At 45.1% G+C, this 24,869-nt stretch overlaps 1 protein-coding gene across 4 annotated transcripts in view; it reads left to right on the top strand.

Moving 5' to 3' along the window:
* Positions 1-24,869, top strand: part of cep89 (centrosomal protein 89) — a 110,510-nt gene that overhangs the window by 14,000 nt on the left and 71,641 nt on the right. For 3 of the 4 annotated variants that reach the window (XM_015953932.3, XM_070554727.1, XM_054732567.2), the window contains exons 9-16: positions 1,892-1,942; positions 3,053-3,136; positions 3,837-3,940; positions 13,317-13,432; positions 13,590-13,770; positions 18,234-18,401; positions 21,859-22,000; positions 22,512-22,601. In XM_015953932.3, coding sequence (XP_015809418.3) covers positions 1,892-1,942; positions 3,053-3,136; positions 3,837-3,940; positions 13,317-13,432; positions 13,590-13,770; positions 18,234-18,401; positions 21,859-22,000; positions 22,512-22,601 — 936 coding nt within the window. The remainder of the gene's footprint in view (positions 1-1,891; positions 1,943-3,052; positions 3,137-3,836; positions 3,941-13,316; positions 13,433-13,589; positions 13,771-18,233; positions 18,402-21,858; positions 22,001-22,511; positions 22,602-24,869) is intronic. The other variant, XM_015953933.3, reaches the window with a different exon arrangement.

Below are 24,869 nucleotides of genomic sequence, written 5' to 3'. Positions count from 1 at the left end.
ACCCCTGCTCAGAAAAGTAAAGGTTTTGGTTTGTCCCTCCTGTTTGAGTTCCTGATGTAGCGTTGTTAATCTACATACTAGGATTTCATGCTGTTTGCTATCAGCTTTGTTAGATCCTGAGAAAGATAACCAATTAGCATATGAAGCTTATATCATGTATCCAGGATATTTATATAATCGATAGAAGTTCATACACCAACCGGCTTGGTCTATATTTAATCCAAAGATTAATATTTAAGAGGTTTATATTTATAGCAAACGTTATTTATTGAATCAGAAAAATTAATGGAATCTTTGCTTGTTCAATAATCAAATATACACCATTCTGTGTTTCATTTCAAAGAAGAGTCAGGTTTAAAAAGTTAAGAATTTATTACTAACAATTTAAAAATGACAATTTAAAAATGACAATTCATAACAGCTTTGATATTAAAACTTGGTATTAAAAGCAACCTGTGTCTGGGTGGAAACTAAGGTGGAATGCGTATGTTTGGCTGTGTGGATGGAAGAATCTCAGAAGATTTCTTTCAGAGAGAGAAACGCGTTCTGGGTGGAAAAGTTGTTCTGCAGCTAACTAAGTTGTTTCTAAAAGATAACAGCATACAGACGCCATCTGTGTCCTACCTCACCGATCAGACGACCCTCTGTGTGGATCCGGAGGTCTGGAGGGTGTTGTCAGCCTCTGGGTACTCAGGCCGGTAGAGAAGACCCGAGTGAAACCGACTCTCTGGTCCAAGAGTTGCCGTGGGCACACAGGTGTTGAGTTTGCGTCTTAACTTAACTCTGAAGGAGTTTGCGTCAGCTGGTTGCAGGTGGCGTTTATTCGGAGCAATTCTATCGGCGTGACAGAACAGCTTAGGTGGAGGCTTTTGGGCGGTCGACCCTTATCCTCATGGACTCTCGTCACCACGGAGAGTATCTGCTTGGTTCAAGAACTGGTTTGAACTGAGGAGTTTTTGGTTTTATTAAAACCTCAGGACAAGCCCTCTCAGAGATAGAAAGCTTTGGTTATGGAGCAAAGACATGTGAGAGCAAGTTATCTTTACCCTGGTTCAGTCCCCTGCATGGTGTGTACACGTGTACATGGCCTTCTGGTTACTGATCAAACATTACTGATTATCATAAATAATAATTATTATTAACCAAAGAATAATAAGATATTTCAGTAATTAAATACATTTATAATGAGCTATGATGATTATTTATGATGATTATTATGAACGTTGTAATAAACAGTAAAAAGAGTTTATTAAAAATGATCATTTTAAATCTTGAAGTGTCCTTCATCTTGTGGAGGAACAGCAGACAGATAAAAGGCAGTCAGATTAAAGATGGTTTTAGCAGACTTTACGTCTCCTGTGATGGATAATCTGGGACAGAAGTTACAGCTTGACCCGGCTCGACCTAGCTGGGGACGTGTGACCTTTGGGTCACGAACGAGGGCGTTCTTGTCGCTACACTGATGTAAACAAGCTCCCTGTAACCGTCCCCTCTGTCCTTACTGTATATTTTACATCGTAGACAAAAGCCAAGCTGCGCTTTAATTAAGGCTACCTCATGCTGTTTAGTTCACGTCAGGTGTTTTCTTGGTCTCCTCGCTGGTAGTTCGTGCCGTCTTTAGCAGCGTGTCTCAGCTCGCCCTCACTAGGGAGAGCTGAGGTGGAGGAGAGAGATTAAGGAAGAAGAAAAAGACTAAAAAGGGTTTCAAAGCTGAATTTTGCTGTAAAAAGATACAACACGATGGAAAATATAAAGAAAAGATTTACAATGAGGACTGAGTCTGTATTCTAGCATGAACTGTGTTTCTGGTGAGTTTCAGAAGATGTTTAACCTTTAGCTTATAAAGCAACAGTGATGATGAATGCTTCATAACCTTATTTTTCTCATTTAGAGCTCAAAAATCAGCAGGCCACCAACGGCGGGCCCTCCCCCTCCATGGCTGGTCAGTGTCTAAATAACACACTTGTCAGCACTTTGACTATAGCTGATCACGCGTTATTACAGATGACGAGGAGCAGGTAGAGGAAAGGCTAGAGAGGTGGAGATATGGACTGGAAAAGAGAGGAATGAAGAACAGTCGCAGCCAGACAGAATCTCTGTTTGCAACTGAGAGGCACACGAGTGGAACGGTGATGTCACATAGATGATGGAGGACTTTAAGGACACAGGGTCTATGGTTCAAAGCTATGGAGAGGGTATAAAAGAGGAGAAGAAGAGTGTGAAGAAGGTTGGAATCGGTGGAGTAATGTGTCAGGTGTGATAAAAGGGTTTTAGGTGTAGAAGACAGAAGTGAGACCAGCCATGTTGTCTGGTCTAGAGACGATGTCCCTGAGGACAAGACAGAGCTGAAGGTTCTGTTTGGGAGTGATGCGGATGGATAGGATCAGGCATGAGTCCATCAGAGGGACAGCTCATGTTAGATGTTCTGGAGATAAAGTCAGAGAGGACAGATGGAGATGGTTTGGACATGTCCAGAGGAGAGACAGTGATTCCAGAGGTAGACAGATGCTGAGGTTGGAGCCGCCAGGCAGGAGTCTGAGAGGAGGTTTATTGATGTGGTGAAAGAGGACATGAAGTTGGTTTGTTTGAGGGTAGAGGACACAGAGGACAGGACTAAATGGAGACATGCGATTGGCTGTGGAGACTCCTGAAGGGACAAGTCCAAAGAGAAAGTAGACCTTTCTGCATGGAGTCATGCATGCGTGTGTCTCTTCCCACAGACCAAAAACATGCAACTGAGGGTAACTAGAGACTATTCGTGACTGGTTGTCTCTGTGATGGACTGGAGACCTGTCCAGGGTGTCCCCTGCCTCTCCTCATCTTTACTGCTGGAGTTGGACACCAGTGAACCTCATGATGAAAAAGCAGTTTAGAAAACGAGTGATTTAAGCAACTCAGTTTTAAAACTGATGTCAACTGATAGTGTGAATGGAAGCCCTTGAGCCGAAGCAGTGACATGAAGCTGTTTGCTCCCATCATTGATCTAGTGAAGGATGTTTATAACATCCGTGTTTTTGAACACTTGCACAATTCAGTTCTGTCTCGTTTGCAGCTCGACATGAAGCACATGTGCCCTCTGCTGCTGGCTTACGAAGACAGAATTAAGGAGCAGGATGCTATTCTACAAACCAAAGAGGTGAGGTTTCATTTGCTTCTCTGTTATTTTCACTTCTACACAGTTTAGAGGTTCAGGCACTGACCACAAGGATGCTCTGTAGGGATCATAGGAAGATGGAGAAACAAACAGCTTGGAGAGGGAGAATATTCTATAATCAAAGATCTAATTATCTTTAAGAGGACGGCTTTCCCTGCCACATGTCTCCTCCAAGGACACGACTCTTAAAAGAGAGAATGAAGAACCGAAGAATTTAAAATGCACCCTATTAATCTCTGTAATAAAGTTAGATTTGGTGATTAAAGTTTGATCGACATCTCAGTCTGGTGCTCTGACTGAGAATCCTGATTGATATAGGTTTATGTTATTTGATATTCCCACATTTATTTAAAACGTTGCAGCGTCTGACATCACCATGATTACATAAAAATGCTGTTTCAGTCCAGTTTTCTACCTGGTGTCTCATTAGGACAGAATAAGTAAACAGGTTGAGTTTTTACAGATGGTTAAACCTAAACTCTGAACTGGTTACCATGGTTACCTAGCTGGCATGAAAGAGAACCTCCATTCAGAGTAAACCAGTAATCTCACCTCGGACCCAGATGTAGCTGGAGTCAGGATAGTATATATTTATTTGTTTTGTTTGCTGTCCAGAGTTCATACTGTCTCACAGGTTGTGTCCCATAAACAAAACATGTCCACGTGTGTTCACCTGCTACAGGAGGAGGTGAAGAAGCTACGACTTCATGTAGATGAGGCGATCAAAGAAAAGGAGAGGCTTCATGATGACATTTCCAAGATTGGTGTGGTCAGCCAGACAGACTGGTGAGTGTGTGTGTATGCACGTGTGTGTGTGCGTGTGTGCTAAATGCATGTCTTTGTTCATGCTTGTCTGTGTGTGTGTGCGCGCGTGCGCTTGCGTGCACGTGTGTGTGCATGCGTGTTTGTGGGTGTGTGTCTGGACACGCGCATGCATGTGTGATTGTCTGTGTGTGTGTGTGCGTCTGCGCGCACGCATATGTTTTTTTGTGCGTGCGCTTGCGTGCATGTCTGCACACGCATGTGCATGCTTGTCTGTGTGTGCGTGCGTGCGCGCATGCATGTGTGCCTGACTGCTTGTCTCCAGTCTGGTTACCAGTAAACTACAGAATCAATTTCAAAGTACTTCACTAGTTTATAAATAACTCAATGACATGGGGCCAGAATACATGTCAGATCTCCATCAGGTACACACGCCTAGCAGGGCTCTGAGATCCTTAGGAAGCGGTCAGCTGTTAGAACCTCGGGTCAGAACCAAACAGGGTGAAGCTGATTTTAGCTACTATGCTGCTAACAGATGGAATCAGCTTCCTCGTGACCTCAAACGTGCCCCAACACTAGACACTTTTAAATCAAAATTGAAAACCTTCATGTTTTCATCAGCATTGGAATGAATGTCCTTATGCTGCACCTTCTGCACTGTATTTGCTCACATTTTAAGTCTAACTTTGTCTGTTTATTTTTAATTTTTAAATTGTATTTTCTGTCATGTTGATTTGAATGTTCTTGCTAATGGAAAGCACATTGAATAGCTTCTGTGTATGAAATGTGTTGTATAAATAAAGCTGCCTTGCCTTGTCTGTGAGTGCGTGCATGTGTGTGTGTGTGTGTGTGTGTGTGTGTGTGTGTGTGTGTGCGTGTGTGCATGTCTATGTGCTCTATTAGTGCTGTCAGCTACCAACACTCATCCTGATGATGCAGTGAAATGAAAAGCCCTTTTCATTCCTGTCTGCTTCGCCGCTGGGTCTTTGGTCTTCACCAGATAGGCTCAGGTCTGAAGTCAGAGTTTGCAGAGCCTCTGCTTCTCCCTCTGCTCTTAAACTACTCCTCTAGACCACCCTGCGAAGTTCCCTTTCCGTCGATTCACTCGGTACAACGAAGGTACTATGGGACATCATGTGATGCAGCGTGGAGGCCCCGCCCCCTCCACTTATAAGCGACTGTGTCACTGCCATTCCTCAGTTCTTACGCTCTACCTCGCTGACTACACAGCTGACAACTAGCTGTGCTATTGAAAGATAGCTTGACCGCTCTCTGACTGGACTCTACTGCCTTCTGGCTAACCTTCCTGCCCACCGAGCGCTATCTTTTTTGGCTCTTCAGCTTCTCTGCTTTGCTCCGCTGGGTGTCTTGCAATGAGCACCGTGTTGGACGTCGCTTCACGGAAAGCCACTTCGCTCCCCTGACCTCAGGGCTGTGGATTCTTTCTTCACGGGAAGGACCTACGCAAAGCGTGCCCTGTTTGTCTGGGAATTCTCCATGCCAGGAGAGCGCTTGTGGACCCGGAGGCGTGCGAGTTCTGTTGCCAACTCCGTCGTCCCATGCTCGAATGGTGCGTGAAGCTCCTACAATGTCTCCTAGGAGACGCTGCAGTTTCGCAGCAGGACCCCATGCTTTCCCATTCAACCCCGGCTTCGCCCGGCTCCGACATGGATAGCCTAGTGATCGATGTCCCCGCTACTAGCTGGGCAGATCAGATGGAGATGGCGAACAATTTAACTGGACCAGACCTAGAGGCTTCTCAGTTTCCTCCTCTGGCAGAGGATGAAGGAGACATTTTGGATGCCCTGAGGGTCAGGACTTACTCGAGGATGAGGAGGTCCTCTTGGCGGTGGAGTGTTCTGCTCCGGACGCTCCTTCAGCCTCTGAGCTGCGAGATGACACTTCTTTTCTCCCGCTCTGCTGGCGTGCAGCGGGGAGGCTAGAAGTGGACTGGCCCACTCCTCCACCTGCACAAAAGAGGTCCCGCTTTTCTGGATTTTACCTCCCCTCTGAACCAGCGGAAGTAAAGAACTTTCTGCCACTGTACCTGGATTTTGTGGCTGAGCTCAAGGCATCCTGGGCCTAGCCGCCATCCACCTGCACCACGGTCCCGGGTTACGGTCAATTTTTGAACCTCGACGGCGCAGAAATGGCGGGATTGGTTAACCTCCCTCCGATGGAGCCCTCTCTCGCAGCTTACCTGGCCCCGACCTGCAATAACGGAGTTAATGGACAAACTAATCTACCCTCCAAGCCATGCCGCTTCTCAGCTGCTCAATTGGAGAAGATTTACAGTGTGCAGGCTTCCACTGCCCGCGTCCACAGCTCTTTCACCATTCTCCAGACCAACCAAGCATTTTGCCTGGCGGACCTTGGAGCAAGGGTCCCACCCGAAAGCCCACTGACCCCCCCCTCATCAATGAGATACAGGTCACATCGGACTACATCCTGCGAGCTGCCCGAGGCGTCGCCCTGCTGTTCGCAAGAGGTATGGCCTCAACTGTAGTGGCTCAGAGACACTTGTGGCTGACCCTTTCTAATGTCCCCGACAGGGACAGGGCTAACTACCTGGACGAGCCTGTTTCACCCAGTGGTCTGTTTGGACAGTCCCTCGATGCTATTCAGACAAAATTCGAGGCCCAGCGGAAACAGACGGAAGCGCTACACTCCCATCATCCCCAGACGGGAAGGGTGGTGCATGGCACCTGGGTCTGACAGGAAGAACCTGACCTCTCCTCCTCCACCTCAGAAAACACCCTCTCCAGCAACAGCGAAGGGCTCGGTCCCAGCTTGGACCCCGTCTTTCCCTCCTCGCCACTCCGCCTGGAGTAAAGGACCCCCTGGGGACTCACAGAAATGCTCTGTGAGCCGCAAGAGGAAACCTCCGTCTTCCTGATCCGGAGACTGACCTTGTTCGGGTTTTGGACCCTGTTGGACTACAAAACCCCAGTTTTCTGTGGTTGAAATGGACTGGTTCAGCTACGTGTGGCAGTGTGAGCGTCCTGTCACAGTATCCCGATTGATCATGCGCCCTGGCTACTTGGCCAAGGGGATGTCCCTTTGGCTGACTGGTAAGCGCGTGTGACTCTCAGCTGGGAGTCTGGGGATCGAATCCTGCCCGGGCCCTCGTTTCTCCACCATGCCACATACGGTTCAACCCCACAGTCCAAAGAGACTTTGTTTACCGCCCCCAGGGGGCGAGAGGTGTACTGTTCACAAAAACATGCACACAAATGTAATAAAGACTGCTGTTTGCACTCGACAATGTGTGGATGCAATGTGTCTCTACCATGCTTCTCATATTGGCCCCATAAAGCAGCATCAACCCGCTCCGCTGGTGAATGACAGCTCAATTTTCACATCAAATTCTGTCTGCAATCGGCCTCTGTGGGAGCGGGAAAACCTGTGTTCTCCCACTCTGCTGGAGAACCGCAGCTTTCCTCCGGTGGCAGACATGATGTTCGGAAAGCCTCCTGTTCCGCCTGAGGGCAGCAGCTCCCCCACCAGGGCGCTGAGCGGTTGCCTCGTGGCGAAACTTCACCTCTGGTGAGCATGCTCAGTGTCCCCCTGGGTCGAGCGCATGGTTGCCATGGGTTACCGACTGCAGTTCCTGGTCAAACCACCCGTATTTGCCTCTGCTGTGCAGACATGTGTAAATACCGATGCTGCGGTCGTGTTACGGGAGGAAGTTCAGACTCTACTGTTGAAAGGAGCTATTCGAGCGGTCCCTGTCGAGGACACAAACAAAGGTTGGTACAGCCGCTACTTTGTTGTCCCGAAAAAGGGGGGCGGGCTTTGCCCTATTTTGGATCTGCGTGTGTTAAACAAGTATCTGTGCACGTACAGGTTCAAAATGCTAACACTCAAAACAGCTACTGGATACAGTCAGTCCCGGAGATTGGTTTACTACGATCGATCTCACAGATGCTTATTTCCATGTGGGAATCCATCCCGACCACAGGCGCTTCCTGCGCTTTGCTTTCGAAGGGAAGGCCTACGAGTACACGGTTCTGCCTTTTGGGTTAGCTCTAGCGCCCCGCACCTTTTCGAAATGTGTGGAAGCCACACTAGCCCCTCTCAGGGAGGAGGGCATCTGGATCCTCGGTTACCTAGACGACTGGGCTCTAGTAGCGAATTCCCGAACACAGGCAGGAGCTCCCACTGCACGGGTACTTTCCCACGTTCAAGCCCTGGAATCTTCCGTAAACTACAGAAAGAGTTCTCTAGTTCCGATTCAGAGTTTCTCCTTCCTTGGGCTGGAAATTAGTTCTCGGTCAAGCAGAGCGCGTCTCTCGGACCAGCGAATAGCCGCGCTACGCAGTTGCTTAACGCGCTTTCAGCTGGGAGCCAGACTGACACTCCGCTAGAGGTGCGAATCTTCACTTGTCTCCCGATTCGATTACGATTATTGGGTCAACGATTTAATTCGATTCGATATCCCGATGCATCACGATTATTTCATATTGATTTGTTTTCACCGATAAATAGAAGATGTCAGAGAATTGCTTTTTTTTTAATCAAAAACTTAATTGACACAACCTGCCGTCCCTCAAAAACTCTCCATTCTAAACAAATATTCAAAACATTTTAAACGTTTAAGAAGATTTAACAAAGTAAAACAATCTGTTTTCTCGTTCAACACCACGCCTCAGGCTGAGAAAAACACGCTTTGCAAAAACTCACAAAATCTAAAAAAGTACTGAAAACCTACAGGACACATTATGTTATAATAAAATACATAATGGGTTCATATATGAGTGTTTAATGTCTCTGAGCAGCTTTAGAGTCAGATATTTATGCCACAGTTGAAGGGTGTCAGAAATAACACCAAATGAAATATTTGACTTAGTTTGTTATTTTATTTGAACCCAGTGGTTCATTTCTGAAATGTTGGAGAATGAATCAAGTTCTGTTTGATGCAGAAAATAAAAAAAACATAAAACAAATTCTACACTTCCAATAATATTTAAGATGTGTGTTTTAATTCTTTCTGATAATAACACCAGCTGAAGGCTGTGGGCTGGATTAGGATTAAATTACCCAGCTGATGGATCTCCTTCACTAACCAGCTAACTACAAACCTTTCCACTAACCTGTCCTGTGTGACCCTCACCATGTGACCCTCATGTCCATGCTGTCTCTGGAGGAGCAGATAGGAGACAAGATCTCCTGTAACTTAAAATGAAACAAAGCTTCCTCCCAGTTTGTCTTTAAACTGAATTTAACATCAGTTTATCATCATGGAACAAAAGAATAAAGTGGAACAAGAACTTCTATCTTCTATTTCTCTCTCCTTTTAACTTCTCCGTGTCCCTAAATGAACGAGACGGATGATCACGCTGCAGCCGCGTCACTAACCCCGCCCCCTCCCCAAGACCGGATCTCCCAGCATCACAACACTCGGTCTGACTGAGCGCTTCCAGGAGAAATAATAATTAAATTATGAAAATAATAATGCGTGTTTGGAGCATCGGTTTGGAGGAGCGTCCTCCGATCCTCTCTCTTGTGTGAGCAGACAGTGTCTCTCTCTCTCAGTCGCTGATCGAGCGAGCGGAGCACGCCGCGTGACAACCCGCTCAATTAACATAATTCACGGCCAAAATCCAACAGAACCGGTCGGGCTGATTCGGTTCTGGTTCGGCCTCAGGTTACAACTCTAGCGCTCAGCCCTGCAGTACATTTTGGCAGAACCACTTGGTAAATGTGGAGGACGCTCACTTTGACAGATTTGGATGCTGCGCTGGTGCCGCCGTTAAAAAAACAAAACTACATTCCACTATAATCGATTATGGCGTATTCTTCTACGATGCAGAATCGTTTATGTCCGCATCTCAATGCATCGATTATTTGATTTATTTTCCTCCCGCTCTACACTCCGCACAGCTCTACAACTGTTGGTGATGATGGCTTCCTCCATAGCTGTGGTGCCTCTCGGACTGTTAAAAATGCAACATTTCCAGCATTGGATCCACTCTCATCATCACCATCCTTCACGTCATCTCCGCCGGAGGTTGACAGTAACCAGAGCCTGCATGGAAGCTCTCCTCCCATGTAGAGAACCAGGGCCGTTGTGCCAGGGTTCCCCTATCGGGAGGGTGTCAGAACACATAGTGACCACAGACGCTTCCCTCAGAGGCTGGGGGGCTCTGTGTGGTGGTTTAGCGGTGAGGGGGGTATGGTCCTCGACCCAGTCAGGGTTCCATATAAACTTTCTGGAACTGTTAATTGTGTTTCTGGCCCTGAAACACTTCAGTCGTCACCTGAGAGGACAACATGTGCTAGTGTGCACAGACAACACAACTGTGTATCATATATAAACAGGCAGGGAGGAACACGCTCTCTTCCTCTACTGAATCTGACCCACACATTGCTGCCCTGGTGCAATCTGAATCTCCTGTCTCTCAGAGCAGCTTGTGTCCCCAGGTACCTCAACCACGGGGCAGATTTGCTCTCCAGGGGCGGACCTCTGTCAAAGGAATGGAGGCTCCACCCCAAGGTGGTGTCCCAGATCTGGCTGAGGTTCGGCAGGGCAGTAGTGGATCTGTTTGCGTCAAGCGTAAACACACACTGTCCCCTGTTCTTTTCCCTGACAGATCAGACTGCTCCAATGGGATCGGATGCTCTGTTGCACCCTTGGCCCAACGTTCTCCTCTACGCTTTTCTGCCGGTGGACAGCAGTACTGGAGAGAGTGCGCAGGTTGAGCAGGTCTCTGATTTTGGTGGCTCTTCAGTGGCTCACAAAGTCTTGGTACCCGGAGATCATCAGTATGATGATAGCCCCCCATGGAAGATCCCCATCAGACAGGACCTTCTGTCACAGCCACAAGGGGAAGTGCTGCACCCTCGCTCCCATCTGTGGAAGCTGCAGGCCTGCCTACTGAAAGGTTCAACCTGTTAGCTAAAGGTCTTCCCCCGGCTGTGGTGAATACTATTCAGAGCTCAAGAGCATGCTCCACTCGATCAGTATGAAGTTTCTGTCTTATAAGACAGCTCTGCTCTTAGCCCTTGTGTCGGCTAAAAGGGTGGGAGACCTTCTTGCTCTTTCAGTTCACCCTTCCTGTCTGAAAATGTCATCAGATGGAGCTAGGGTCACTCTGCATCCAAATGCTGCATATTTGCCTAAGGTCATCCCGCTCAACTACGGTTCCATGACCATAGAGCTTTCGGGCTTCAGTAGTCCTCCTTTTGCAGAGGAGGCAGCATTGTCTGTGCCTGGTTTGTGCTCTGCAGGCGTATATAGATCGCACTCAAGAGTATCAGAAAAACAGACCAAATGTTTGTGTGTTTTGCCAAACCCTCCATGGATAAAGCTTTGTCAAAGCAAAGACTTTCTCATTGGATTGTGGAGGCCATTTCCCTGTGTTACAGCGTCACTGGCTCCCAGCTGCCCCTAGGGGTCAGGGCACACTCTACTAGAGGTGTGGCTGCTTCTTTGGCGCTGTTTAAAGGTGTTTCAATTGGTGACATTTGCTCAAAGGTGTGGGCCTTTGTGAGGTTTTACCACTTGGATGTTTTGGCCCCTTCGGTGGCCCCTGCGGTTCTCTCTGCTGGATTTGACTTACCATCTTAGGTTGTAATCTCAGGCCAGGTTTTAGAGCCCTGCACTGAAGCCCTAGGCCCTCGGGTCGGCCCGGCCCGACGGTCCGAGGGCCGGGCTTCGGGCCAACGACTGTGTAATTACCTCGGACACGGGCCGGGCGCCTTTATTTTTAATCGAAATCATAAAAAAAAATTAAAACACTTAAACGCAGCAGTAGAGTCCTGCGCGGGACTGTTTTCTTCATCCCGCTCCTGCCCGCTCCCGCTGAATTTCTGACCATTACAGCCTGCAACCGCAACGTGTGTTACACTCCCGCCCACACCAGCAGCGTGCACGTCCACTCCCGCCCGCAACCGCAAAACTCGGAGAAATTATTACCTCACAATAAAAGAGATGTATTGAGTTTGCGTCCTCAACATGTCATTTTATAGGTTATCCGCTTTCACCGCGGCGCTGCGCTCCGTTTCAATCAGGCTGTACAGCAGGATTTCCCCTCGTAGCGATATTTTCTCTAACTCTGATTGCTTCATGCTATAGATCGTTGGAAGGTTGCTTTTATGTACTTTTAGGAACCGTTGGAATTATTTGAATCTGATCAACCATTCAAAAGTTATAAAACGAAGCATTTTGGATGACAAACTCGCACGTCTCTGAATCTGTGTTGTGATTCGTTGCGCTCAAGACAGGGAATCCCGGTGGCTACCGTAATGTATTGTATATGCACGGAAAGCCCCATTTTTAATCTTTTCAGCACTTTTGGAATTTTAATGATATCTTGAACTAGAGCAGGGATCGGCAACCAGCGGCTCTTCCATCCATCTGCGGCTCTCTGTGCTTGTAAAATAATGAATGGATGTTTAAACAAAATGCTTTATATTTTACTGAATTAATTTTATATCTGTAAGTCAATTCTATGTGAAGATTGTCTGCGTAAACCTGAACAGTTCTAACCCAGTCTTACTGTGAGACCGTGTTGGGTCACGCTTGTGCGTAATCATATGCGCTCATGAGCTGAAGAGGATGTGAGATTCTGGGATTCTCCTCAGACGGCTCCTGGATGTGTCGCACATTGGAGACAGGAACAAGCGCTATTCAGCCAAAGTTTCATAATCAGGGAACATTTTCTAAGTGACAAGTCTCTCTGAGAGACAGGGTTTGGAAAACACTCGCTTAAGTGGGAGGAAGCTTCCCGCATGCGCTTCTGCGACGCTCGGATCCTGCACGTCTTTTAACACATTGGTCAGGATTGACGCACATTGTTTTCATTCAGTTGGTTAAAAAAAAGTCGGGCTCGGGCCGGGCCAGAGAATCCTGAAAACCTTTTCGGGCCGGGTTGGGCTGGGGCTCCACCCCCTCGGGCCGGGCCGGACACGGGCTCAGATTTTAGGCCCGTGCAGGGCTCTACCAGGTTTGATAGCTGCTCATGGGGTGTTTCGATAAGTCCCATAGTACCTTCATTGTACCTCATTCCTCTCCTTCAGGGAACAGTGGTTATATGCATAACCTAACGTCTTCTAGAGTCAGCCGATCACTGAATACTGAACAGGAAGTTATTGGCTCGGGTTTGATGACACAACCACTTCAGAGGAAAGCAGGTGTGTTGTGCAGCCACATCAACTTCGTGAACCAACAATCATGAGAACAAAGAGGTGGATGGGATGAACAACAGATCAGTAATTATCAGTGTTGTTTAAAGTGCTAAGAGCGGGATTTGGGGACCAGCTCAGATGCAAAGTATCGATGAGAATAACACTTGGAGATTAAAAAGATAAAAACTGATTCATTTACTGCAAGTTATCAGTACTTGATCTTTGTGTTTAAAGGAATAAAATTGTGTATTTGCTTATTCTTTATCTCTAGTCAACAGCTTCAGCAGCAAGCCCTTCTGGTTTTGCAGGAGAACCAAGTTCTGATGGATCAGCTGGAGGCTCAGCGTGTTAAGGCCAAGGCCAGTCACAGCAGACACCAATCAGAAGGTTCTGCAAGAGACATCTAGTATATTTTCCCTACAATGAAAATATTACAGTAAAGCCATCCGAAGTTCAGAAAAAGCCTGAAGTGTAATACTTGTTCTGTTCTCTGCTCACCTTTTAATCACAAATGTTTACTTTCTCATCTCCTCTTCTTCTGCAGCAATAAAAGTGTCCAAGCAGCTGATGCTGTTAGAGGCAGAGAAGCAGAGTTTGCAGGAGGACCTGGAAGAGAGCAGGAAGGAGTTGCAAAAGCGCGCAAAGGAGGTTCAGGTCCTGCAAGCCCACCTGAAGGATGTCATCACCTGGGATGAGCACTGCAGCATAACAGAGAAACTCAGAAGGTGTCTCCTCGGGCTCTGGTTGGATTAAATATTTCTGCTTTTAAATGAAAATTTTATCAGGATTAAAACAGTTGTGTGCCAGAATGATTCTGATTAACATGAGAGCAGGAAAAAGGAGAGAGCAGTCAGTGAGTGGTGTATTGTGCAGCTCACCATTACCACAGGAGGTGAATGTGTGTGTGTGTGTGTGTGTGTGTGTGTGTGTGTGTGTGTGTGTGTGTGTGTGTGTGTGTATAAGTGAATGAATGATACACTGTAGTCTGAAGTGCTTTTGAGTCCTCTGACTTTGAAAGGTGCGATACTAGTGCGGGTCATTTATCATTATCATTTAAAATGAGCTGGAATCATTTTCACTTCCTGTCTGTTTGCTGTTACCGCTCATAAAGGATGTTTTGTTTTTTGTGGAAGAAAACGCCATGCTCCAACAGGTTCTTTTATCTTCTTGTTACCAGCAAACACCGTGAAAAACTACTGTGAAATGAACAACAATAAACACAAATATTCATTTTAGTAATATAAAATGATAACTCAGATATTAATGCATATACAGATAAAATATACAAACACACCGTGTGCGCTCCTCCACTTAATATTCACAAGCAATTTCAGTCCATGTCCACTTTTCTTTGTCCAATGCGAGCTTGTTCTGGTCGCTTCTCCGTGCTGCGTGTCCATTAAACATTCGCTCCCCTCGTGCGCACCTTGAAGTGTCACACTTCAGTCCAGCCAGCAGGTGGCGTCAAATCAACAAAGAAATTAAATGAAATATTTCCACAGTTAAATCAAACAAATGAGAATGAATAACCGCATCTAACTGCGACAGCTACACTGCCACCAAAATTACAATGATTGAAATTAACTATGCATGAAAGGACTTTAAATCTTGTAATTTTCAATAAAACAACAATCAACCATAAACTTTTGTTGTGAAAACAACACACACAAAAAGAACAGTAACGTGATGAACTCAAATATCACATATTAATGTTGTATCAAATCTTGTACTACTTCACTGTAGTTTAGGACTAATTTTTAACCAAAACCACTAGTTTTTGAACAGGTCTCTCCAGAAAGGATAGTTGTCTCAAACGTTCACCTTTGTTTCCTAAATCTCTCTGACCTACTTCGATCTTAACCTTTCGCACTAAACCATCATCATCATCGTCACTGGCTTCAACTACCTTCTCCAATTTCTGTTCATTTCTTGGAATATTGTCTTTTTTAATATCACTACATCTCCAACTTGAACTTTTTTTGGGGGGGTTATGCCATTTTTGCCTCAAACTAATGGTAGTCAAGTATTCTTTGCGCCACCTGCTCCAGAACTGTTCTGTTAAATCTCAGCCACCTCTTCCTGGCATATAAATCTTCGCTGACAAATCTACCAGGAGGTGGAAGTGGTACTGACTCTTTCATAGTGAGCAAATGGTTAGGCGTCAAAGGCTCAGCACTCAACACTCATTCATTGTGTTTGTAGTGAGTGGACGATGGTTCAAAATTGACATGGCCTCTTAGAAAAAAGCTCTCAAGGAGGTGTCATCTAATCTTCCTGTGGCTTGTGCTAGGACAGAGCTCATGACATTCCTAACTATCTGAATCTGGCGCTCCCAAACGCCCCCCCTGTTACTAACTTCGGGAACATTCATCAGAAAATCACATTGGTTTTTAGAACAATGAGTAGAAATCCTCTCATTGTCTAACTCCCAACAGACACTTTTTGAACTCATCCTTTGTCGAACGAATTTGTCTCTCTGTGCCCCTGATAGCTATGAAGCATTTTAAAGCATTTATAAATGCGTCAGTGGAGAGATCCTCCAACATCTCAATGTGTCCGGCTCTTGAACTTTAACAAGTAAACATTAGGCCATATCTCTTACACTCTTTTTGACCCTGTTTCATATAGGAGGGGCCAAAAACATCCAGTCCAGTGTAGGTGAAAGGTGGTGAAGGATCTACTCTGTCACATGGTAAATCAGCCATGTGCTGCTCTTCAGTTGGTCCACGCACCTTTCTACAAATGACACATCCTTTAATGAACTTGGCCACTACCTTATTAGCACCTATGATCCAATAACCATTTGCCCTAAGTTTGTTCAGTTTGGCCTCTGCCTTGGTGTTGTATTTTCTTGTAGTAGTGGTCAAGAACAAGCTTCTTTAGGACTGATTACTGGATGTTTCAGTTCAAATGATGCTGAGGACTTTCTCAACCGCCCTCCTACTCTAAGCAAGTTGTCTACAAGGTGTCATGTTGTGAAGGTGGAGGTGGTGGACCAAGTGTGGTGGGGGGTTCAGGAGGCAGAAGAGCAGGCACGGATAAAGTAAAAATGGGTTAAATAACAACTGGAGCAACAGGACAAAACGAGACATGCACATACAATGATCCGACAAAGGACAGGAGCAAAACAGGTGGTATAAATACACAGGGCTAATTAGGAAAACATGGGCAGGTTAACGAGGGACAGGTGAGAACAATACGGACTAATCAGGGCGGGAGAGAGACAGTCAGGAGGGCAGGGGCAGATCGTGACACAAGGATGGGATCGAGTTGGTGTATCTTATGGGTTTTTGGTAGTTTAGCTGTCTTTTGGCTAAACCATCTGAGTTCCTCTTCAAAAGCTTCCTTCTGTGCTATCTGGAAGAGTACAGAAGCAGCCATTTGTCTTTCTTTCACATTGATGGGTCCTGATTTGTCTCTTTTGCAAGTCTTTTAATCCTTGCTACCACATTAAGTGCTGTGATCCAATCAGAGTAATTCAAGAACTTCTCGAGTCTTGCTCAAGAGCATCTGTGTTAAGAACTTTTACCTCTGGGTCACCAACAAGAAGTTCTGGAGATTGTTGGTTCGTGATAATTTCTCTTTCCCAAAGGAATTTCGGTCCAGTGAGCCACTTTGAGTTTATTAGCTCTGCCACCTTGAGGCCTCTAGATGAGTGGTCAGCTGGATTTTGATCAGTTTCAATGTAAAACCATTGGTTACGGTCTGTAGTGTCTCTTATTTTTTTAACTCGATCTGCGACAAACACATGTAAGCCACGAGCATCGTTTTTTATGTACCCAAGAGTCACTTGAGAATCTGTCCAGAAAAACTCCTCGTCGATTTTCCGCTCAAGTTCTGCTCTAAGGAAGTTACTAACAAAAGCAGAAACTGCAGCTGCAGTGAGCTCGAGGCGCGGGATTGTGACTATTTTTATAGGTGCCACTCTGGCTTTACCCATAACTAGAGCACAATGCACTTGTTCATCTGTAACAAACCTAATGTATGAACATTGCCAATAGCCACTGCTGCTAGCATCAGAAAAATTATGCAGCTCAACCTTTTTGACTGTGCCTAGGTTCTCAGGAATCACGCATCTAGGTATTTCAGCCTTTCAAAAATTTTCCAAGTCACTGAGCCAATCTTTCCACTTGGTTTCCAGTGCAGGAGGCACAGGTTCATCCCATCCAACTCCACTTTTGCACATTTCCTGGAATACTTGTTTTCCTATCAAAATGTAGGGTGAAAGAAATCCTAACGGGTCATACACACTTGTTGCTAGAATTCCTCTGCGTGTGGCGGGCCTTTCTTTGAGGGCTCCAATGAATGCGAACACATCGGCTTCCACATTCCATTTTTCTCCCAGCACACTTTGCATTGGAATTTCAGAGTAGTTCATGTTTACATCCGTAGTGTTGCTAGCTTGTTCAGTTTCTGGAATAACACTCATGACCTCTTTGCTGTGGCACACAAATTTGTGCAAGTGCAACTTCCCTTTAGCACAGAGTTTGTGTGCTTCACAGACTAGCTGCTTGGCATTCTTGTCTGTTTCAATGCCGAGTAGCCCATCATCCACATACAAGTTGTTGTGGATGAAACCGGCTGCCAGTGGGTAGTCCTTTTCATTTTTTTCTGTCGAGATGTTTCATGCCAAAGTTAGCACATCCAGGCGATGGCGCTGCTCCAAAAACATGCACTCGCATGCGATATTTCTTTGGCTCAGTATTTGTACTTCCATCCTTCCACCACAAAAACCTTAAAAAATCTCGATCCTCTGGAATAACATGGAAGCGGTGAAACATTTTCTCCACATCGCACATTATTTGCGATTCTGTTCTCTCGGAATCTGCACAATTCTCCTGTTAAATCAAACAAATGAGAATGAATAACCACATCTAACTGCGACAGCTACATTTGCTAATTCATATTTCATTAATACTTCACTGATTACTTTGCAACTAAAAAAGACAAGATGAGAACAGCATGCTGCATTTTCAAATCCTGTAAAGACAAGCAACAGGATGAATTATTAATTGAGGATGAGCATAATCAAAGCCAGCGGGTTGAACAGAAAGGCCAAAATCATCAAAATAAGCTGCTTATTCAGACAAACCAGAACCAAAGCTACCAAAGCTGTAATACATATCTGTATTAGAGTATCTGTAAATATTTTATCTGTTGTGTTGTAAACTGGGCTCATGGCTTTCAGACAACTGGAGCAGCAGGAAAGCAAAAGCACGGGTGAAATGGAGCAGGTCCTCCTGAGGGTCTCCAGGCTAGAGGACGAGAACAGGAGTCTGGCTGCGGACAAGGCCAACATCGCTGCTGATGCCAGAGCAGTGAAGGCTGAGCTGGAGCTCTGCAGACAAGCCAACAGGTAGGAGGTGTGCTGTAGTCCGGCTCTGGGTCCGCACCAAAGTCTCCTCACACCAGAACTTGGAGCCGTAGCAGGAGAAGGACCTCATTCTTTATCACGGTTCATATTAAAGGCTGCATGTTCTCTAAAGGAAACAGCTCAGATATTCAAAGTCATTGTTCTTCGATTTGCTTATTTATCATGTAGCATCTGCATTCTCTTAGTTATATGATGATTGCAATATAGCCACATTTTTTTGTTTATCTATGCAACTAAAGATGTTTAAACATAAAAGCAAAACTAAACATGATGCCAGTCTGGTGAAAAGGAAACGTTTCACTTCACCAAAATAGGAGTCCTCAGCTGTGTTAATGCCTTATGGGACACAGTGTTCTCCCACCCATCTGCCTTCATGAGAAATATTACGTGTTTTTCTGCACTAACTAACAGAGGTCAGGTAAAAGCAGACATAATAACAGAGTTCACTGTTGCCATTGTGAGTCACATTCAGTTCACAGTAATCAAGAAAATAAAAAACCTGCATTAAATTCAAAGTTCAGAAAATATAAATGTTCTTCATTAGTGCTTGTTTGAAGGTATTCATGCACAACTCTGGTTGTAGGTCTACATATCTGCTGCTGATTATGTTTATTCATTTGGCAGATGCTTTTATCCAAAGCGACTTACAATTTATAACCTATAGGGCATGTTGTGATATGTGAGGGAAACCGGAGTACCCGGAGGAAACCCACGCATGCATGGGGAGAACACGCTACTCCACGCAGAAAGCCCGCAGTCGAGTTTCGAACCTGCAACCTTCGTGCTGTGAGGCAACAGTGCTAATAACTGGGCCACCATGCGGCCCATTATGGAGAGAGGCGCTGTTCTAGTCAAATCAATATTCAGCACAATCCCTGCAAAATAAAACCCTAATTATTAAGATCTTATTTTTAAAGTGACAGTGTGTATTTTTCCTTGCGATGGGGGCAGTAGATACCTAAATAGGGCTTGTGATCGTGACGTCATCACTGACGTGGCCGCCCCGTTGGAGGCTTGTGTGTACTTACCTGTTGCTTGTTACTACTGTAAACAGAGCGCTCAGTCTCATTCTTGCGGCTTAAATTAATCTTTTATTCGTTTGATCGGTTATATTACACAGCTCTAGTAAATCTTTGCTGTGTTGTGGGGTGACACACGTGATCGCCAGGAGAATAAAGGTGGAAAACAAGCTAACCTTTCACAGTTTTCCTGCTTGGAGGCAAAACCACGGAGACCAAGTATCTAGCATAACAAAGTCTTGTTAGCTCACTTGGATCTCTGCTGTAAGGCAACCAAACATCACCTTCTTGTTATTTTCATTCTGGTAAGTTACAGATGGTGTACATTTTTTATACATCGTTTCTATCCTACCGCGGCATGCACATGAAACACACACACACACACACACACACACACACACACACACACACACACACACACACACGCGCGCGCGCGCGCGAGGCTACACACACATACCGGTAAGCTAATGCGGGTGCACTGACACACAACACAACTCCTCCTGCTACACCTCTTTTTTGGGTGACAATTTTGATTGTTTTAATAGAAAAAACAAATAAAACATTTACCTCTCATCTGGACGTTTACATCCGCTCACACCACAAACAAGATAGCCAAAAACATCTGTTATGCAGAACTGTGGCGGCAGCAATATGTCATCGGTGCTCCGGTCTTGGGTCGTTCATGTGGGTCAAAACCATTTATAACGCTGATTTTGTCCACATCCAACATCTTTATATAACGCATCCCTGTATATTCCGCATCCTTTTTGCGATTTTATAATGTTTAACATTTTCTTTCACCCAAATCTGATTCTTCTCTGCGACAGTACAGTTTGTTTCATGATTTGTTTACACTCGTCAAGCTTCCAACGTGTCAGCGTACTTCCCAGAATGCTATGCGTGTGATCACAAGCCCTATTGTTGCAAGCAAGCTGTATTTTTGTGTTGGAGTAAGAGCTTACCAACGGATGCCCATTAGGTTCAAAAAGCTTTGGGGAGTGCAAACTTCAGCAAAATAACAAGCACATCAGAACCCCTTTCATCACTGACAACAAGTGAAGAGGTAAATGTGTAAAACAACAACATTTAAGAATGACAAAAGTTTTGTAACTGTTTGTTACAAATCTGTAAATGCCTTTTGTCCTCATGGGTTCCCGTAGAAGGAAACATGGCATCTAAAATGGTGTCGCCCAGAGACTTAGACCCGCTTCCATGTATTTTCAACCTGATTTTTCTGGTTTTATGTTACAAAGCCGCCAATATTTTTCAACAACTGGGCATCATTTCATTCATCTTCAACAACATTTTGATGGATATTTCCAGAAATTAATGGTAAAAACTACACATTGTCTCTTTAAGGTCTTGTAAAATGTCAGAAAAATTGTTTACAAAAACGACCCTAATTTAAAAAAGTTTCCTTATAAAGAGCAAATTCACAACATTACTCCGAGTCACACTAGATTCAGAGCCGACTCACTTGTGATAAGTCCAGTTGTATCATAATCAGATTCAGATTTAGAATAGTAAAACGTCCTCCAGTCAAAGGGACCCAGTTAAATCTTCACTTAAGCACAATCTTCCATCCTGGAGAAGCTCAGTGTGTTGGGCAGCGGTGGAAAACAACCAGAATGAGTTTCCTTCTAGTCTGGAATGACTAGGATCTGAGAAGACTCAACGGAGACCACTTGGAAGGACAGGATAAGATGTTATTGCTATAGACAATAAACTGAGAGAGCAAAGTTAAAGGCAGCAACAACAGTGAAGAGAGAGGAGATATAGTCACAATGTCCTCCAGGGGTCTGTAGCAGCGTAACTAAAGGGATGAGCCAGGATAACCTAGCTCTTTCTCCAGGGGTCTGTAGCAGCGTAACTAAAGGGATGAGCCAGGATAACCTAGCTCTTTCTCCAGGGGTCTGTAGCAGCGTAACTAAAGGGATGAGCCAGGATAACCTAGCTTGTTCTCCAGGGGTCTGTAGCAGCGTAACTAAAGGGATGAGCCAGGATAACTTTTTGTTTCCATGGCTGTACTTCAGGTGTGTGTATTTCTATCACTGCTGATCTCACATTTAGAAAACTAGGATATTGTTATTTAGCGTTGCATTATGTACAGAAGCCTAAAGAGGTGTTTCTGGGAGCTGCTCTGTAGTCTGCCGTGCTCCCAGCAGACTTGCTCTGACATTAATGTGGAGTTTCTCATTCCTAAGTGTGAAGCCTGTCAGACGGTGTTGAATTACGCAGCGATGCTTTCACCCTCATGTACAGATGACAGTGTGTCAAGAATTTCTGGTTCAATCTTTGTCTGTCTTCTATATTCTCTGTTCTCAATCCACCACCCTCCTCCTCCTCCTCCTTTCTTTATTATTCGTTTCTTCTCTGACTCTTGTGTCTAATCTACTCACTCACGTCTGTGCTTGAATCAGGAAGGCTGAGAGGAGAGTGAGCACACTGAAGAGACAAAAAGAGGAGTGGAAGCTGAAGGAGAAGAACACTCTGCATCACCTGGGAGCTGTTGTTTCTGTGGCACAGCACATCTCCAAGGAGAAAGACCAGCTGTTGAACATGGTACCACTGATGTCACACACCAGCACACTGATGGTGTCTCTGCTGACTTATAAACAATCTGATTAAAAAACTACAACCTGATAATCTCGTTTCCATGTGTTCATTTAGAAACACACCGTAGACACAAAGAAGTCTGAGTGTGAGGCCTGTGTGTGTCTTGTGGGAGGATGTTTGCAGCTGCATTCAGCTTGTCCACCTTCTCACCTCTGAGAACGTCCACTTTCTTTTTCTTGGCTTTAGAGCAAAACTTGTGTAAGGGCCTCCAAAGCGCTGGAATGAGATTATTCTTGATTATCAGAAGATTTATTTTGTGTTCATATTATTACACCCAATCACTCAGTGTGGCTGTCAAGTCTTTTGTTTTCAGTCTCTTTGAATATGTTAATGTTATATTTCTTAAAATTAGGAATATGTTCCCTTATCTTCTAATCTCAGTTATCCTAAAATCCTCCATGTCCCACACCCTCCCTATCCCAGCTCAGTAACCCATCTTCCCCATCTGCCTCCCTAGGCTTCCACTCTACAGGAGGAGAAGCAGAGGTTTGTCACCAATATCCAGAACGGCACTCTTCGATTCAGCAAACTACAAGAAGAGATCAAAGTGAGTTCCTTCCTTGTTTTTTCTTTGACAAAAAGCCTCCTCACAGATGCACGAAGGCTTAGTTTGTTTATTAGATCATGTCATTAAAGGTGCACTGACGTTTCCTAATGTCCTGCTCTGAACACGTGAGCGGTCTAGCACTAGCATGTAGCCCTGAGGCTACACCGCTACATGGTGAGCAGCATCATTGGATCCTAATCTTCCACTTGTTCGTTTTCCTCAAGAGAGTCCTGAAGTGTGTTTATGGATCATCACACTCTGACTCGATCAATAAACCATCTACTGCCAACCTCCACTCATCCAGAAACACAAACTGATGACTTTAGTAGAAAAACTAGTCACTGACATCTTGTTCATTCCAGACAGAACTAATAAAATACCTCTCAGTACACCCAAAGTTCTCAAATGGGAACCCAGTGTGAAGTTCCAAATACCCTCACATGTGAGCAACACCAAAAAGAGTCAGGTCTCAGTCCAAAGGGGCTGAAGTTTAAAACATCTGTGATAAAGAGAAGACTGGTCGGCTTTTATGTTTATTTATTTAGCAGACGCTTTTTATCCAAAGCGACTTACAATTTATAACCTACAGGGCGTGTTGTGATCTGTGGGGGAACCCGGAGTACCCGGAGGAAACCCACGCATGCATGGGGAGAACACACAACTCCACGCAGAAAGGCCGAAGTCGAGTTTTCGAACTTGCGACCTTCGTGCTGCGAGGCAACAGTGCTAACCACTGCGCCACCATGCAGCCCTTTTTTTACAACACACGTCCACTGATCTTTTGGTTACCGTGTCACCATCTGGCAGGTTCAGGTTAGGGGAATACAAACCAACCAAAAGCCTGCTTTTCTGAGCTTGAGTTTCTGTAAACCTGTTGTGAAAAATAATCCTGCAATCTACCAACTTTGTGTTCTATTTTTTTATTTATTATTATTGTGAGGCTCTCTTTTGAAAGGTTCTATAATACAAAGTTGGTTTATATGCTGACAGTAAATAAGCAATAGTGGGATGTTATCACTAATGATTTGTGGATGTGGCAAGGCCTACACTCCTCAGTGACGGAGAGGGAAAGATGTGACCTCCCTGACATGCCTACCCTGGTTTTCTGAAGGCAGCAACTCAGCAGATTGCTCACAAGTACTACCAGCTCTCAGTAGATGGTAAATAATTCATGTTCGATGCCTGAATCAGAAGCTTTTTTCAGCAGCAGGAATCTCTAAATGCATGAATCCTACCTATAGGTAAGCTGCTCCAGCTCAGAGAGGCTAGCATCAGGATGATGTTGAGAGTCAGACAGGGGCACAAAGACCAAATCTGCACCGACAATAGACCAGCAAACCCTTGGTGAATGAGTGTTTCAGTGATTTTACAGCTGTACCCGCAGACCGGCTGATGTTCTGTTCATTGATCAGCTCACCTGACATGGCCACTTGTTTTTACTTTGCTGTGGTGCCGGTAAATCAGATCTGATCACTCAGTACACATGTTGATGTCAGCTCTGAGGTGAACCAGTACGGTTAAACTTTTGTTCTTGAAGCGTTAAATGTGCGTAAAAGATAAATAGAAACATTTAACAGCAACCACATTTTCTTCTTTAAACAGAAGAAGCTGCCTTGTGTTGACCTTCAGTTTTGCATCGAGGTGTGCAAATATTCACCATGACTCTATTTATTGGCAGCCTGTCAGCAGTGATTATATAACGTACTGCACAGGTGCTCACTGTTACTTGGTTTTTCCACACATTAAAGGGCAGTTATCATCTTACAGTCAGAAGGTATACGTCAACACAAAAACCATAAAACATCATATGACAGAGGAGCTCAGACCTGAGAGGGAAAATAACCTATTTACAATCCTAGTGTAGAAAAAGAAGACATCATAGAAAAATAAGACAAAATAAAGAAGGAGTCTGTAGCTCAGGAGGTTGGGGGGGTTGTAGGATCGATCCTGGCTCCCGGCATAGAATGCTGTTGTGTCCATGGGCAAGACACTTAACCCGCCTTTCCTGCTGGCGGTGGTCGGAGGGACCAGTGGCACCAGTGCTCAGCAGCCTCGCCTCTGTCAGTGTGCCCCAGGGCAGCTGTAGCTACAGTGTAGCTCATCATCACCAGTTTGTGAATGGGTGAAACACTGATTGTGTTGTGAAGCGCCTTGGGGGTTGTAGAACCCTAGAAGGTGCAAATACAGGCCATTCACCATTTTAACCATCATCATCATCATCATCATCATCATTGCTGCCAGTCGGAGCCCAGGTGTGTGAAAGCATCT

This window comes from Nothobranchius furzeri, chromosome 9, assembly GCF_043380555.1.
Source record: "Nothobranchius furzeri strain GRZ-AD chromosome 9, NfurGRZ-RIMD1, whole genome shotgun sequence".
Classification (NCBI taxonomy): Eukaryota; Metazoa; Chordata; class Actinopteri; order Cyprinodontiformes; family Nothobranchiidae; genus Nothobranchius; species Nothobranchius furzeri.
This window is presented reverse-complemented; position numbering and strand designations above follow the sequence as displayed.